This window comes from Phalacrocorax carbo, chromosome 2 (genome assembly GCF_963921805.1).
Source record: "Phalacrocorax carbo chromosome 2, bPhaCar2.1, whole genome shotgun sequence".
Lineage (NCBI taxonomy): Eukaryota > Metazoa > Chordata > Aves > Suliformes > Phalacrocoracidae > Phalacrocorax > Phalacrocorax carbo.
The window spans coordinates 105,444,954-105,462,349 of NC_087514.1; the positions used below are offsets into that span (position 1 = coordinate 105,444,954).

At 36.9% G+C, this 17,396-nt stretch overlaps 1 protein-coding gene across 2 annotated transcripts in view; it reads left to right on the top strand.

Annotated features, from left to right (window-relative positions):
- Positions 1 to 16,700, top strand: part of SLC9A3 (solute carrier family 9 member A3) — a 55,584-nt gene extending 38,884 nt beyond the window's left edge. The window contains exons 7-17 of one of the 2 annotated variants that reach the window (XM_064443782.1): positions 68 to 270; positions 1,096 to 1,185; positions 2,870 to 2,940; positions 5,208 to 5,337; positions 8,592 to 8,707; positions 9,337 to 9,466; positions 9,978 to 10,154; positions 10,729 to 10,804; positions 12,330 to 12,443; positions 13,769 to 14,012; positions 16,612 to 16,700. In XM_064443782.1, coding sequence (XP_064299852.1) covers positions 68 to 270; positions 1,096 to 1,185; positions 2,870 to 2,940; positions 5,208 to 5,337; positions 8,592 to 8,707; positions 9,337 to 9,466; positions 9,978 to 10,154; positions 10,729 to 10,804; positions 12,330 to 12,443; positions 13,769 to 14,012; positions 16,612 to 16,615 — 1,355 coding nt within the window. In that variant the 3' untranslated portion in view covers positions 16,616 to 16,700. Of the gene's footprint in view, positions 1 to 67; positions 271 to 1,095; positions 1,186 to 2,869; positions 2,941 to 5,207; positions 5,338 to 8,591; positions 8,708 to 9,336; positions 9,467 to 9,977; positions 10,155 to 10,728; positions 10,805 to 12,329; positions 12,444 to 13,768; positions 14,017 to 16,611 lie in introns of those variants that run through there. The other variant, XM_009511096.2, reaches the window with a different exon arrangement.
- The last annotated feature ends 696 nt before the right edge of the window (positions 16,701 to 17,396 follow it).

Here is a 17,396-nt window from a genome sequence, read left to right on the forward strand (position 1 = left end):
ACACATGTTTTGGATATTGACATTTCATAAGGGTATATCTAAACATGCTGGCATTTGTTTTTTATAGGTGTAGTTTTACAGACATGGATTCTTAACCACTACAGAATGGTCCAGTTGGAGATAATAGACCAGGTGGTGATGTCATATGGTGGACTACGTGGAGCAGTAGCTTTTGCTCTGGCTGTACTTCTGGATGACACAAAAGTGAAAGAGAAAAACCTGTTTGTCAGCACTACTATCATTGTCGTGTTTTTTACTGTTATCTTCCAGGTAATTCAACTTCTTAAGCATGCTTCCTGCAAGGAGAAGGAGTCCCCTAAAAGTACTGAATGCTTAAAGCAGTTCTCAGCTGAAGGTTGCATATTGTTTCACTGAACTGAAAGCATAATTGAATTTGTAATTTTAGTAACAAAGATCCTATTTTATGTTTTCATACGGCACCACAAGGGACAAAACACAATTTCCTCTGTGCTAAAAAATGTTCAGCCGTAGCTGCTTGTTATTAATAGTGCTCAAGTTAATATCTGATTAAACATCCTTCACCTCATGTGAATAACTACAGGGAATAGTCCTTTTTATGGGCAAATACAGTCATTAAGCTGATCTACCTGAGCCCAAGTCCTTATTTCAAAATATAAGAGTAAGCAGTGGGACAAGAAAGTATTTAGTATCCAAATAAAATAGTGCTTTCTGGATGAAAAAAACCCAAGATTAATTTACATGAAGATATGTCAGTATATACCAGCTTGGAATTTTTCCTCAAATTTATTATAGAAAGTTTAATTGTTGTCACAAACTCCTGATACGTGTAGAAAATACCACATTCAATGGTATAGGAAACACTTTAACCCTTCCACTACCATATTTTTCTTATAGAAGATATGTTTTTCCACTGGTTGGTGTTTTTTCAAACCTTTGTAACAGGAGCTGAGGGTACTGCATTATTTTATCTTCTAAAGGGGATAGAGATCAACTGAAGAAGTATGAAACTGACCGTATAACACAGAAAAACGCTCTATTTCTCTTTAACAATGACCAGCTAGAGGCAAGTCTAAGATAATTCATAAGTATTTATTATCATGTTTCAATTCTTAGGGACTGACTATCAAGCCTCTGGTACAGTGGCTGAAAGTGAAGAAAACTGAACACAGAGAGCCTAAACTGAATGAGAAACTTCATGGCAGAGTAAGATATTTTTAAACAAAACTATGGTATCTTTTGGATTTTTACAGAGTGCCTTAAGAGAAAAATTCTTAGAGAAATTTTCTTTTTGGAAGGGAAGGGATAATCAAATTTCAAGTGCAAAGTCCTTCAAACATTTCGAAAGTTATCTGTAGGCTGTAATTTGTCTTTGGGTTGAGTCCTGTGAGGGGATAACCAACTGAAGGTTCTGGTCTTTCACTTGAGAATTCAATGGGGCTGAGAGTACTGGGGAAACAGCACAGCTGGAATACGCTTCCTTCTTTTCATCTAAAAGAGAAGGACCTTTGACCGAAGATTGCTGGAGCAAAAAGCATGTGGAAGTGAGTTTATTTTTCCTTTCACACAACACTATACAGTTTTTATTCAGTAGAAGAAAACATACACTTTCAATACAATATAAGTTAAAGGACGGAAAACTATAAGGCATCTTTCATGGCCTTCTTTAATTCATAAACTTTTCAGATTTACACTGCTATCCTGCATTGAGTATTTTAACATGTTCTTGTAGGAGCTTCTAATCTTGTCCGTTTCACATTGGAGGTTACCTGAAGTGAATTAATAACTTAGTGATGGACTGGGTTTGTTACTGAGGAGTTCTTTTACAGGCTACTGAATAAATACATTATGCTTTTGTTATCCAGCAATTCAAATTTCTATTTCCATTCAAATATTTTACTATTTGAAAATCAGGGTTCTTCCCGCAGGTGAAGAAATACAGTCTGTCTACATTTATGGAATATACCTTTACATCTCTGTTAGTAGTGCAGGCCGAGCAGTAATGTTAACCCTAACACTTTGTAAAGTTGTATGTACTGATACACCACTTCCTAGAATATTCTGGCAGATATTGTCTCAGGAGGCACAGTGCTCCTTGAACTGTATAAATTGCAGCCTTCAGTGAGCGGGAGCACTGTCTGTTCTCAGGGAGTAGGAGGGAGACAACTTATTTATAATATCATTTTCTCTGCTTCCATGTCAGATATATCCTGATGCAGTAATTAATATTATGTTCAGGAATAACCCATATAACCCATCTTGTTCTAAACTTGGCATGCTGTATATTCTGCTGTAATGACTCCAATGTTCAGAGTGAAATATTAACAACCAGATACTGAAAAAGACCAAATTCTCTCTGCAGTTGCCTTGGTTTGAATCAAGAGTTATAAACCTCAGGATTTCTATCAGCTATCTAATATACCCAGTATGGGATTTTGCCTTAGATATCAAAAGAATGGTGCTTTCTCTGAGGGAAGTATGGATTCCTGAAACATCTAAAAAGAAACACTAGGGGAATGTTTCAACTGATTTAATCACTGACTTTAACAGTGGCTGGTGTACTTCATAGGGCAGAAATGAAGATGGTAAAATGAGTTGATAAAAGAGAACCTTAAAATTGAATGCTAAAATGGAGTCTTAAGTACTTTCTTGCTGAGACCCTTGTAGTTCAAGAATAGTTAGTGATTTTGTAAAGAACTGGTTAGAAAGCTCAGGACCTTTGAAGAAAAGCATATAGTAGTTAGTATTTCTGTAAATGGGAAAAAAATCTGCTTAGCAGCAATAAAATTATTCTGCATAGTCACTTAGTCTAACCTGATGAAAACTGAGCTGTTTTCTAATTATGCCTTTTATTTCTGTGAAGATATTAATTCCACTTTCACTTTCCTAGGCCTTTGATCACATTCTTTCTGCTATAGAAGACATTTCTGGACAAATAGGACACAATTATCTGAGAGACAAGTAAGTAGTAGCTAACTTGGAATGTTTGAATACTGCTAGGAAATCTTATCTTTAAATTATTATTTTTTAAGCCTGTGAGTTTAGGGACAGCAAGGATATCAAATGTAGTTTAAAAGGTTATATACTGAAAATACTGGAAATACACCAAATGTAAAAATAGCTTATTCTTGTCCACTGCAACTGTAACCTCTTCTTTTTCTTCCACAGTTCAGATTAGGCCTTTGCAAATAGCTCAGTTCACATCCAGGTATCAGCTTCTCTCAAGATTTGAGAACATGCGTTTGCACAAGATTTAACCTAAAATGTTAATATTGGTCCTCCTCTGTCCATTTCATGGACATTATTTGTGTGTGGAGACACTAAAAAACCCTCAACTATGACTGTTCTAGTTGTTTATATTATTTCTACAAAGGATGTGTTCAATACCTCTGAAGGTGATGGCAAAGGGTGCTTTGAAAAGACTTGGATAGTTTAATCCTATTAGTTTGAAATCGATAATGAAAATTATGGATCATTTCCATCCCCCTCTGTTTATAGTTGATTCATCTTGAGACAAGCAAAATTACTCAGCTGAAAGATACAAACACCATTTTCTTTAAAGTACACGTGAAGAGTGACCATTGTGATGAAGAGACTTCCATAATCTAAATGAATAAATATGAAAAAAAGGACTTTGAATCTGGACATTTTAAAAAGTGTTATTTAAGGTTAGGCAGTTCTCTCCCTGGAGTTAGGTCATTTCACATAGGTGCGGACAGTCACAGTTCCGACCTGCTAATATTCTGCTGACTCAGCATGTCAATTCCAATCCAAAAGCCATGGGGTTGTTAGCTTTCTGCAGAGCACTCCCCTAACCCTTGCTGAGAAGCTGACTATATTAGCTTAGGTTTAGCATTATGCTCATATAACTATACAGCTCCTAGGCTGGAGCTAGATTGTATCTGAGCTCAGGCAGAGTTGCTCACCTGTCTATACCCAGTTATAGGGACAGTCTCCTTCATTTCCTTTTGTTTTTTTTTTATTTATGCAGTGAAGAGTTTTCATGAGGCATCCCAAATAGAACATCCTCTTTCTTTTGGTTTAAATTTTTAGTTTTCTTTTTGGGAATGAATTTCAGCAGGCTATAATAGGGGGGAATATATCCCCAGTTTTGAAATACTGTCTTGAAGATGGAGCTAAATATTTTCAAAGTGGCAGATTAGAGTTTAACTTCTTAGATGTCAGAAAGTAATCTCCCTGAGTAACAAGAGAAGGAGTAGCTTAATGAAGATTCATGGCTGAGTGTATGGTTTGATGACTAATGTATTTTGCATGAGGCCACCTTAAGTCTGCTTCTTTTGGACTATGTGTACATGAAAGTGCTGCTTCCTCCAAGAAATGGCAGCCCCAAGCATCCTCACTGATGTGCTCAGGTTTGGCAGCCTGAATTAGAGACTGCTTGTCAGATGCTCTGGCTAGAGAAAAGGAATAGTTATCAGTTCTGTGAATAATGCTTAACAACAAAAAGGTTTCAACAATCTGAATAAAAAGTTGTAAACTCACAATACTCAACTCGGGCAAGATGGATAGAATCACTTTGAATAGTAGTCTCCAAAGCTGCCTCATGCCCTTGAGAGAAAATCTTGAGGAAGGTAGATGAAAGCAAAGCAGCCTCTATCTACTGGAGCCTAAATATGACATGGCAGATATCCTATTATCAGACAAGCTTGGAAGTGTAAACCACAGAAAATACACATCACTTCTATTCCTCAGAGTACATCAATGGCATGAATAAGGCCGTCTCTAAGTGCTTTTGGAAGGGCACTGTTGTTGTGAACAGATTTTCTAGGCTGGCTGTCCTACAATACGTCTGGGGAAAAGCAGATTCCATTCCAAAGGAGGAAAGCAAATTAAACTTTTAGAATGAAGCTATTAACTATAACAATGCATAATCAGAAGTGGAAAAATAAGGTTGTATGATCTCCCAGAGTATAAAATGTCCTAGTGACTCTGAAATGGGAGACTGTAATCATAGCACTCCTGCTGTTGTGTTTGGTAAGTGAACCTATTAAATGCTTTGTGACAGTTGCGTAACTCTGTAGCAGGCTTTTCCTTAACCTTCTTTAAATGCTAACTGAAAAGCTTCAAAACACAAATCCATCACATTGCTACGTTCACCTTTTTTTTTTAACGTGCTTAGATCACAAAAATATAATTTATGCTAAACTAAAGATGCTGTGAAACTAAAATTTCTTGTTGCCATTAACGCAGTTTGTTTAAATTACCAGGTGGTCCAATTTTGATAGGAAATTCCTCAGTAAAGTACTGATGAGAAGGTCTGCTCAAAAATCAAGGGACCAGATCCTTAATGTTTTCCATGAACTCAACTTGAAGGATGCAATTAGCTATGTGGCTGAGGTACTTATGAACACTTGTTAACTTATTATAGGATCATTCTGGCTTTGCTTTGGCTTTGGTTTTTTATTTATTTTTAAAAATATATTTATTTATAATGTAACCAAAAGTTGGTATATTTCAGGAGATGTCTAAAAGAAAACTATTTTAATTTCTGCTCTGCTTTTTTTTTAACCTAAATGTGTTTTGAATCTCAGTACCATCTGTTTGAGTGCCTATAGTTCTCAGTATCATGCCTGATCCCCATGCATGAGTATATTGTACTTATGATGTCAGAGTACTTTTCTGTTGGATTTTACTGAATAAGTTAGTTTCTATATTCATTGCACAAAAAAATACTGTCATTCCAAAGGGATCAGGCAAACTACTGTCTTTCTAAATGTGTCAACAGAGTCTGGCTCCTGCAGAGCAGTTCTATGCGATGACAAACCTGATTTGAAGAAGCACACTTCCAAATGGTGTGGATATATGACCAAAGTAGTGGACTGCTATAATCTCTTTCTGCCATATCACAGTAATACAAAAAATTTGAGAAGGTTAACTTTAATTCAGTGAAATAATAACACCCACACTTCAAAAATTAGGGTTAAAGTGATATCAAAGGCAATCACAGAGTTGTGAAGTTAGACAAACTTAAGACTTGCAACAGGATAAATTTTTAAAGTTACAGAATGGAAGAAAGCTACCGGCCTTCTGCAGGAGTACCATTCCCAGACTGGAGCAATGTTAATAGGCTGTGTAAGAACTCCTAATCCTCTTCAGTATGACACTGGCCACCTTAGCTCAAATCACCACAGATGTGCAGTATTCATACCGTGTAGAGGATAGTTTTAAATGAAGTATTTTAAACTCTGATCTTTGAAGTAATAATCTATCTATGCCTGTAATCACCAAGTGAACACTTTTTCACAGTGACGTAATACACCAGTTAATTTTTTTAATTAAAATTAACACTATTACTATAACTGATACTACTACTACTACTACTACTAATCTCTTTCTTTTTTTGAAAATGAGCTACAGCCAGGCATACTTCTTCCAGTGAAACATGGAATTTCAAAGATTAAATTCAGAAAATAAGATGAAATTTGGAAATTATTTTAGTATGAAAAATGGGGAGAGGTTCACAAGATAAGCAAATACCTCCTTTTGTGATTTTGTAAATTACCTATTCAGTTTGCTGACCTTTTAGCTCAAGAACGAATTTTCTTTTTTGTGGTGCTTTCTTGATCACACCTGAAAGGAGGAAAGTTAGATAATGACTTTGACGTTGATGAGCATGAGATTCATGTTCAGATTCACTGCTGAATCTGTTCAGTAGATTAATTACAGTATTTTTTGTCTTTAATTGATGCAAAGGGCTCTGTAGATCACTAAGCCATGCAGATTTAGCCCCAGAATCTTTACCCAATAATGTCTTGAATACCATATACTAATGTCAGATTAAGTTAGATGATTAACTTTTTAGGAGAGTTGCCTTTTTCATTGCACCTTAGTACCATTCATAACACAAGGAAACTGACTTTTGTTACCCTAGTCCAAACACTATTTGTATATACTGTGTTTTGCAGACAAATTCTATTGGTAAATGTCTACTAATCTGGTGATGATAGGCAAATAAATCAAAAGTTCTCCAGGTTCTAAAAAAGATTTGCAATATTATTTCTTCCAGTGGAAATTAGTTATGTTAATATGCCTGATTAATCTGAGCTGTGAATCCTGAAGTCATTCTACCTTTCTCACGTTAGTATTTGCTTCAGTGATACACTGCTTTAACTACTTTTCCTTGACTTCTTAAATATATCTTTGAGCTAAATATCTGTGAATTACAAGCTGACATTGACATTTAAGCCATTTCTTCCAGGACGACTGAAGGTCTGCCTCCCTCAGCTACTCACTCTCTTCTCACTTGCAAGAAACAGAGGAGTTTAAAAATTATTTTATAAATTTTTCTTTTTTTCAGCTCTGCTGTTATTCTGCATCTGTACAATAAACAAGAGCTTGAGAGAGTTCAATCTGAACCTAAATAAATTCCTTACAGTTGTGAGGACAGAGCCTAAGCCAGAGCAAGTTAATAGAAGCAACTTAAAATACTTACAGCTCATAACTTCTGGCTAAAATTCTTCCACTGATGTTATGGTTTGATGTATGTATGAAACATTAAACTTGATTTGAAAACAGAGTCAGATGCACTTATGAAAATGGATGGGATGATGCTGACCCAGAATTTACTTTTATTTCTCCTAAGTTTTCTGACTACAAAGGCCAGAGCGTACTTCTTAATGCCACTGATCTGATCCAACACATACTACTGTAACATGTATGTGGGCTAACACAGTAACAGGAGACATTTGTTTGATTTGCTTTATGAATATAAAAATGTAAAGGGGATAAAATACAGTTAAAGTTGGAGAAATGTAGATAAAATATCTTTCAATATTCTGCAAGGGAGATGGTTTTTCTTGGTGTATTCTTTATTACAGTTTAAAATGTAGAGCTCTGCTATGTGATTTCTCTCTGCTGTGATTCAAAACCATAGATGGGTTCAGTCTATGTAACCACAATGTCACTCAACAGCTACCTTTCACCTAAACAAGAGATTACGTAAGCAGTAGGGAAAACAGTAAAGACATAAACCTGAGCTTTTCCAGTAATTCACTTCTGTGACACTAGTTTTAGAACTGAAAGCAAATCTCACCTCTTCAGTATCTCATCTCTTCAAGCCATAACCTCTTTAAAATAGTCTTGAAGACTACTACCACTACTTAACATTTGCTGCTTCCAGTCTTAGAGAACAGAAAACTTAGTGTGGTATCTTTGAAAATGCTACTGTTAGTGCAGTGGTGTGTTGACTCATAAAAATCTGCATAGATGTCCCTACATACTTGGTTTGCAATGTGGTGCAAAGTACAAAGGCTATCCCTGAAAGGGCCTGTGAAGAGAAAAGGGTTAGACTGCAAGAGTGCAAGGATACAATTTGCAAACAGATTGAGGGCTAAGAAATCACTCACCTCATCAAAATCAATCTACAAGGGTGGAATAGTTTTTCTCCTAGCTTTGTTCACTGGGATCATGTCACTTAACATAAAGAAACCATAATATCAAAAATGTTTCATATTCATTACACAAATACAACTTCTCACATGCTTCTTGTGCCATTTGCATACAGCAGCCTCACAAATCATCTGCATTTTCTGATACACATTTTGCCCTAAGTGGTTACAGCTGTAATATGTCTTGTTTCTTTCTGTGGCCAGGGAGAACGTAGAGGTTCCTTGGCATTTATACGTTCTCCAAGTACAGATAACATGGTAAATGTGGATTTCAGCACCCCACGCCCAAGTACGGTGGAAAGCTCCGTCTCTTATTTGCTGTAAGTAATGTGGACTGATTGAGGGGCAGTGTGTGTGTGTGTTGGGGGTGTTATGTTATATATGAGGAAATGGAAACAGTGTTATAAATTTTGAAATATGCAAATTACAGGGGCTTCATTCACTACTTTTTCGAACTTCAATCAATCTTTTCTCCCACATAAAATGGGTATACCTACCATTATATTGTTGCATTTTACACACAAGCAAATTTTTGCAGTAGAGGCTGGTGAGATGAAGCTTTAGAGTTGTTCCGTGTGCCTTTTGTTAACCAACTACTATAGGCAGGGCTAGATGTCATTTCTGTGTCTGCTTCAGAAAAAGTCGGGAGAAAAGCAAGGACAAAATATTGCTCCTTCCAGAACTCTTTCATGATTCTTTCACTAAACAGCCTGTGTCATGTACATTGAGAAATTAATGCTACACCTACCTGAAAGATAAAAAAACAGTAATCTTTTCACATTTCCCATTAGGTATTTGTTCACTCATTTTCATTTGGCCCATTTTGACCTTTCCTTTTTTTTTGTTTTTAAACTTCATCTTCATTTCTCCCTCTCATTCCATATTTTCCTTCCCCTTCAGCAATTACTGTTTGTTAAAACTGCTATTTGTGTATTGTATTCTTCTTCAGGAGAGAAAAAGCTGGACCAGTTTGCCTTGATATGCAAGCTTTAGAGCAGAGGAGGAAAAGTATCCGGGACACAGAAGACACAGTTGCTCATCACACCCTACAACAGTACCTGTATAAACCCAGGCAGGAGGTGAGAGCAGAAGGCTAGCATTGGACTGTTTTCCAGTCTAAAACTAGGAGACGTTAGGAACCAAAACTTGGCAGTGAAACTCAAAAGGAAAGAACCCATCTGCAAAATCCGCACCCTTGAGGAAGATAGGCTGTCTATACCTTTCTCATTTATGAACATGCCTTTTTAACAGCACTAGAGCCTTTGATTTCACTGTGGCCAATGGAAAGCAGAACTGGGTCCAATATAGGTTCTGAAGCAGGATTAAATGGCGTGTTTATGAACTGAAGTGATTCAGACACTTAGAGGGAGAGTCTTTGAATGACAGTCACTCTTACGTACTTAAAATTCCTGGACTTCTACCTGTTTCATGGCGAAGAAAGAGAAAGAAAAATAGGAGTTTCACTAATGCCTTCAGACTAGTCTTTTATGAGGTTGTTTACATTTGCATGACACTGATTGAATGCATTGATTCAGGGCTTCCAGCTGTATTTCTAAATAAATGAATATTGCCTTCCCTTCCTGGCAACAGCACAAACACCTGTACAGTCGACATGAGATCATGCACAGTGAAGATGACAAACAAGACAAGGAGATTTTCCATAGGACAATGAGGAAGCGCTTAGAATCTTTCAAGAGTACCAAACTAGGAATAAACCATTCCAAGAAGCTCAATAAAATCCACAAGCGAGACCGGGGCCAAAAAAGGGTAAAATACTTTCACAAGGACCCAGATGTAGCCACCTATTATAGAAACTAAGGGGCTGGGAGGGCAGGGAGGGCTCTGACAGGTCCTATGTCCTGCATTTCTCTCTGTCCTATATCACTTCATGAACTTAAAGGGCCTAAGGAAGAAGAGATTAAACCATGAGATAACTCAAGGGGCATCTTCTCACATGCTGCTTTTCTCTATGCTTTGGGACGTTTCTGGGCAACAGGTTTTTGATCACTTGAAAAACAACAGGCCCTGAGCCATGCTACAACACTGTTGGAACATGCTGCAGGGTAGATGTAGCAGGCTAGCATTACAGCATAGAGCGTTCCACAGAATTCACATGAAACTAAGAGGGAACGTACAGCATACAAAGAGCCGAAGTTCCTTTCTTTTCCTATAGTGCGTATAAGTGTTGGTGGGAAAATAATGACATCCATATTGAGTCTCAAACAAAGTTTACAACAGATTTCAGGGTTATGCTGATGAATTCACGATTTCAAAGGATGTCACTGCCATTGCTATCTGATGATGGCAGCGTTTTTGGTAACTTCAGGTTTTTTTCTTTCAGCGAAACAGCAGTGGCATACCAAATGGAAAAATACCTTCAGAAAATCCAGTACAAGATTTTACTTTGAAGGAAAAAGGTAAAAAGATTCTCAGACCAGTTTCATTAACTGCATTTTACCATATTGTCAGTAAAGCATCACTGAAGAAATTCATGATATGCAACAGTGAAGCTGGTATTAAAAAGGGACTTCTAGTCATAATTCAGAATTCAGAGCGGGGATCTGCTCCATGCTTTAATGCAGTGTCTTGATGATTTAGAAGCTGTTTTTCTAGGCAGCTGGATGACAAACCAAATTTTATTGGGCCTTTTCACTCACATTTTTAACATAACACAATACAATGCAGTGGCTACAATGTAGATAAACTTTCAGCTTCCTTTTGGATAAGCTGCACAGAGCAACTTTTGCTAACATTTTTCTTTTTCATCACAGTAGGATATGTCTTCCCAGGACACCATGTCATACAAAATTCAGTCGTTGAGATGGCATTCTGATCTGAGTTAAGGTCCATTTATTTAGAAAGGTCTGAATCAGAGCTGATGTTAAGCAAGCACATTAGAATTCAAGGAGAGTGTATCTTTGAAAGGAACATATAGTCAGAGGCCAGTTTCAGTACTAATTCACCCTTCATAGAGAAATCTAACACACAAGTCTGCCTTCAAAGTGTGATCTCAAGCTGAGTGGCCTAGGGAGCATTCCTAGCAAAAGTTGGTTCTGCATGTAAAGCCCCAAATTCTTTCATCTCATGTTTTAGCCATCTTTTGGCATTGATGTCAGTCACAGCAAGACATGATGGATGCTAATATGTTTGTTATGTAGTTATAAAATAATATGTGTCACTTAAAAATTGAAATGAGGTTTAAAAGCCACTGAACTAACTCTTATATGTGTTCGTTCCTCTGTTTATGCACACAACCTCTTGATCTCAAAGAGAACTGAAGTAAAGTAGAGGAGGATTAATCTTTTCTCAGTAGCTCCAAGCAAAGATATTTCTCGTTATGTATGTTCTTGGAATAATTTCCTGAGCATTATTTTTCTTTGACTGACAGGGTCAATACAGGCTGCCCGAATAAGTGTAATATTCTAGAAATTTTTTTCATGGGAAGAGCTTTCCAGTACTTATAAGTAGGTCATTCAGTGCTGTCTTGTTAAAGACCACTGTGTATAGATGTCATCCCCTATTTAAAGAAAAAGAGCTTCATTAGAAGACAGTCTTAACAAGTGGTTTAGCAGCTGTTGCAAAACTGATTCTACTGCAGGAGTTCAGGTTTGTTTCAGTCCCAGGAAAGCAGACAATTCTGTTAGCCAAAAGCTTAGCCAGAGTGTGAAATGTCTGCCTATCATGGCACCAGATAATATTGCAAGCCAGAAACCTATGCTGAGTTTCTTGATGTAATTGGTATCTAAGCTGCAATCTCTATATACTTCCACATTTGCATTTCAGTATTACAACTGTTGATTAATCAACAGTTTTGCCCTTACCTAGATCCTTGTTAAAGATATATCTTTGCTAACTATGCCAGCATCAAAACAGCATGAAATTCTATCAGTCAGAACTGATACAAATCTCTAATTAAATTGGACTTTCTTTTTTTTCCTCCAGATTTTGAGTTTTCTGAATCAGAAGAAAATAACGATTATGAAACTTTGCATCTAGGCAAAGGAGTTGATTTCCTGGCTAATGTAACGAAGCAAAATTTCACAGATGCTCCTACTGGTAAAAATATTAATTACCTACAGAGGGGTTTTTCTCAAATGTTAAAGAAAATACTATAAATACTGTTGATTTAGCCTGTATTTTTTGTTTTGTTTTGCTTTGATGTATTCTATTAGAAAATATATTTGCTTAATATTAATGTTAACAGATAACAAGTTTTGGATATCCAGTGTTATGGAGACAATCAGAATTGCTACTGATAGAAGTTGTGAGCATGACCGTCTAATCCAGACGTAAAACCACTAGGTTGTCCTACCTCACAAGACCAGTCAATACTAGTCCTGTAGAACTGTTTTCTACTTGCATTTGAAGCACTATGTTGTGATAAATTTCGTGCTGCTTCTTTCACCCAGGATTTCTCCTCCTAAATTCACAACTCACTCAGATCCTTACAGGCTCATAGAAGTCACTGAAAAGGGCAGATTTGCAGCATTCCTGGAGCATTCATTGGGCTTGATTTCCAGCCCTGAAAGGCTCCAAAATATCAGATTGAAAGTGTATCACTACATATAACAGAAATTATATGATATGATTTATAAAGTTTTAAAATGTAGTGTTTCTTTTTAGCACTTTTGTGTTTGAATCTTCAGCATGCCACTGTGTGCTTCATATGTAACATGGTGCATGGAGTGAAGAAAAATGCTTGTGTCTGTACTCTTTTGGCAGACATGCTGATACAGCCTTTTCACTGTTCTATGACAAAGTCTATGTTTGAGAATATATAAAGACACCCAGAAATCGATCCAGAAACAAGTGGGTGGCAAGATGCAGACTTAGACTAATTATTAAAATTTATTTTTCTGTTCAAACTCTACAAACTTGATACCTATGTTAAAAGGCTCCCGTAACTTATTCTGATCATTCTGTGCCTGCTTTAGCTCCCTCACACACATCTCATTTCTTTATGGAGTTGTGCAGTTTATGCTTTTGGATTTTTTTCCATCTTTTGTTTATTTTTTCTTGGTTTGGTTTGAATTTTCTGCAGTTATTTTATATTGTGCTGCTTTATTTTGCTTAAAATTTGCTGAATGATTTATTCTTTTACTGAGTTTATTTTTTACCTCCAGATATCCCAAACATAAGTGCATATTGGATATAATATCCAGTTTTTCTCTTCAATAGAAATCCAAAATGACTAGCAACAACAAAGGTAGAAAGAACCACCTATGTGTGTATAATGGTCTGTGTATTGGCCTAGTCACACCTGTACCAGCGTGTATTGGCCTTTTTTCCCCACTGTAGCTTTCTTCTTTACAAAGCATCTTGCTGTATTACCAAGAAATTATTTTGATTAATTTTATTTGTCACTCGTGAACTTTTTTTAGGAATTGATAACCCAGTATTTTCAGTCGACGATGATCAAAGCATCTACATGAAGTTTTCACCATGGTTATCTAGTGAAGATACTGTGGTACCATCACAAAGGGCCCGAGTGCAGATCCCATATTCTCCAAACAACTTCAGACGGCTCACTCCATTCCGGCTCAGCAATAAATCAATAGATTCCTTCCTGCTAGCAGATGGCCCAGAGGACCGACCCAGATCTTTTCTCCCAGAGTCAACACATATGTAATATTTGAAAAGATATTATCACCTTTATTTTAATCAGCCTTTTTATCAACCCTGACTACTGACAACTAAACTTACTTTCCTGATTTTTCTTCTCCCAGAGCATCTCTTTCCTTCCTGATATCTTTGTTCAACTAAACATCTTCTATTTTCCTCCAGCTTGAATAACAAAACATCTTTCTATTTTCCTTCTGCAGAAGAGCTGTCCAACTATTTGGGCTCTAACGCCTTGCTATTTTTACAGCAGATAAATGTTCTGCTCTTTGTTTTGGCTTCAACATATTATATGCCAAGAAATAGTATTCCAAATACTGGAATATTGTGTACCCATTTTCAAGAGGTTCTAGGTTTCTTGGTTAGTCAGTTCTAGATGATAAAATTTATACCTGAAGTCCCTAACAAGAATCAGGTAATTCTGATTCAACCCCCTTAAACAGCGATTGGTCTTTTCAACTAATGTCACTACTGTCGGCAGAGGTAAGCAGAGTAGTCTGAAGCCCCAGAAAGACAATGCCAGTTGCTGGTACCAAAGGATATGGTTTGCCCATAAGAGATCAGATGAGTCCTTTCACACACTGGACTCTAACGTATTCGTATGTACAATAGGAGCAGCAAGGCTAGACCAGCAATGAGCTGGGCTAAGGTTCTCATTCTTAGCATGATTACAATATGTATTTTGACTCTATTGCTAAGAAGCCTTGAGTCAGTTCTGAGCACTTGTCCAAGTTATTTATCCAGTCCCCAGGAAAGGAAAATGGTCCCACTTCTACAATACAAGTACTCAATGACACTGGTGATGTCATAATTTAATTGCATAAGAAAGGGTTTAAAAATTAAGCATGTTTACTAGAATGCATCAGAGTTCCCTTGTACATGTTGAGATAATTACACAGACTGTGGAGAAGCAGAATTCCAGTTTTGGTTAGAGATTTATCCTTAAACTGTGAGTTTATCTTAATCCATACCTTATTTTGAAACCAGAAAAATATTTAGCTTTCTGATGCAGTAAATAACTTGTTGCTTCTCATGTGTAAAATTTAATTGGCTCTGGGTTGAAATGAATATTCTTGTTGCTCTTTAATTCTTGCTTTGTGGAAATTTTCTGCACCATAAAAAGCAGCCTCCACTTCTATAATCAACACAGTCAGTGCTGTAAATGAGGTGGGTCAGGTCACAATTCAGACATCATAATTAAACAGAACATAGGGCACTGTGGGGATTATATAATGAAATGCAATAGTCAGTTTCATCATGAATTCACTTTTGTGGAATCCACGATCACAGATGTATGACCTAGTGTCCTCTGTGCATCAACAAATAAAAGAATGTGGCAAGTTGAATGCAATTCTTTAGTTAGTTGGCGAAACTTTGTTCAGACTAAGACCTCAGGATAAGAGTGTATGCTGGTAATTCAGCTTTGAGAAGAACTTAATAAACTTTTGAAAAGAAATAGAAAAAGAAGTTCCATTTTAATTCTGTTCTGGCTTGTGTGCCTGCAGAAGATGTGCCAGTTCAAGTGTAATTACAGGAAGCACATCACTTTCTTTACTGCAGTGGCCTGTAGGTCTGTGGTTCATTCTAGTACTCAGTTCCTTATTAATACATCTTTGATTATTTTAAAATGATGTTTTAAAATGAACACTGGATTAAGTTCCAATATCCTCATTAAAAACTTGAACAATGAACAGCATTCCAAAAGGAAAACTCCTCCTTGACACTTATCCACACTGAACTTATCTTCATTTTTTTTCCCACTTAGAACATCATTGTAAAATATTGGCATATGATTTCTGAACATTTTCTTGCTAACCTTTGTTCTTTTCCTCCATTCTATTGCCTTATTTGTAATTGACTTTATTATTAGGAACTGGTATGTACAAGTTCTTATGCACGTATCTCTGATATATCAAAATATCTGGGTTTTGACTGCTGTGTTTCTTAGGAAGTGTTTTGGGAAGTTAGATTTCCCATGCTAATAAGCTTAGACCTTGATTACTCCCTGAAACATTCCTCTGAATTTTGTCCTTAACAAAATTCTCCTAACAGGACAATGGTACTGAAATGTCAAATAATAGGTTTTAAAAAGCAATGTAAACTGAAAGCCAAGGGTGGAAATGTGAAGTTTCTCTACATAGTCTACAGCATACAGAAAACTGATCATAGGCTCCAGTGAATAAGAAATTGACCCCCTGGTGATATGCTCTGCTACTCGATTGAAAGAGCACAATTTCTTTCAAAAGTTTATGAAAGATTTCCTTGCTGAGCATCAGGACTAAATGTTTCAAGAAAAAGATACACCCTAATGACCAGATGATGGCTCCATCTCCTAAATATCTGAAACAGGCAGTTCTTCATCACAACCACTGAACTAAGTTTTGCCTGATACTCAGCAAGGATAAGAAGTTTAATAAACTCACTTTAGGTTGTCCGAGATAGAAACTGGGACAGGGTACAGTTCCCCAGAAAAAAAAAAAAAAAAAAAAAAAGCCATCTTAAACCACTCACTTTCACAAAAATATCCAAAAGCAAAGCCCAATAGCCAGCATACTAGTACAGAAAGTGTGTATTACAAATGTTTCTATTTAATTGTGCTCTCTAGGTGATATGGACCATGATGTTGAAATGACAGAATACTCCTCTTCAGATGACCAACTAAACCAAAACCAAAATATTTCGGTGACTCCCCTCCACTTCTTCCCATCTTGTCTTCAAATGCCTTGGACACAGAACTATTCCTCACTGGAAAACCGAGGGAATATATCTCTTTCTACTGTCTCTGAGTATATAGCTTCTTGTGACCCAAATGTACCTGACCTTTTCTGGGAGGAAGGTACAGATACGAATAACAAAGAGACAGTAAACTCAGGTTACTGTTCCGAAGTTAGCTACAAGTCAGAGAATTCCCAAGAAGAGAATTCTCTACTTCTGTTTGAAGGGCTGGAAGACTCTTATATGAAGGACCCCCAGGAGGAGAAAATGTTGCTTGATGTACAAGCAAATTACAGATCTGCTGCAGCCAGACGTGTACAAAGCCGCCGTTCTTTTCACAGGCCAAAACCTCTGCAACACCCTAAGCTTCAGAAGCTAGCATCTCTTCCAGCATCTTGCCATGTCCCTCCACATTCTCTGGAACAAGAGGAAACACAGTTGTGAGCCAGGACTTACTTGAAAGGAGAAGATGAGCACATAACTTGAACAAAGGGCTTCTGTAAATGCAGAGAACAACCTATTGGTTCATGGGATCTGCTCCAGAATGCTTTCAGATGGAAAGGGAGTGGGGTCCCATGATGTCAGAAACACTGGAGCTTTTCTGATGCACTTACATTTTTAAGTTCTCATTCATAATGAAAGGGTGTATAGTGAAGGGGAGATATGCCTCCTTGT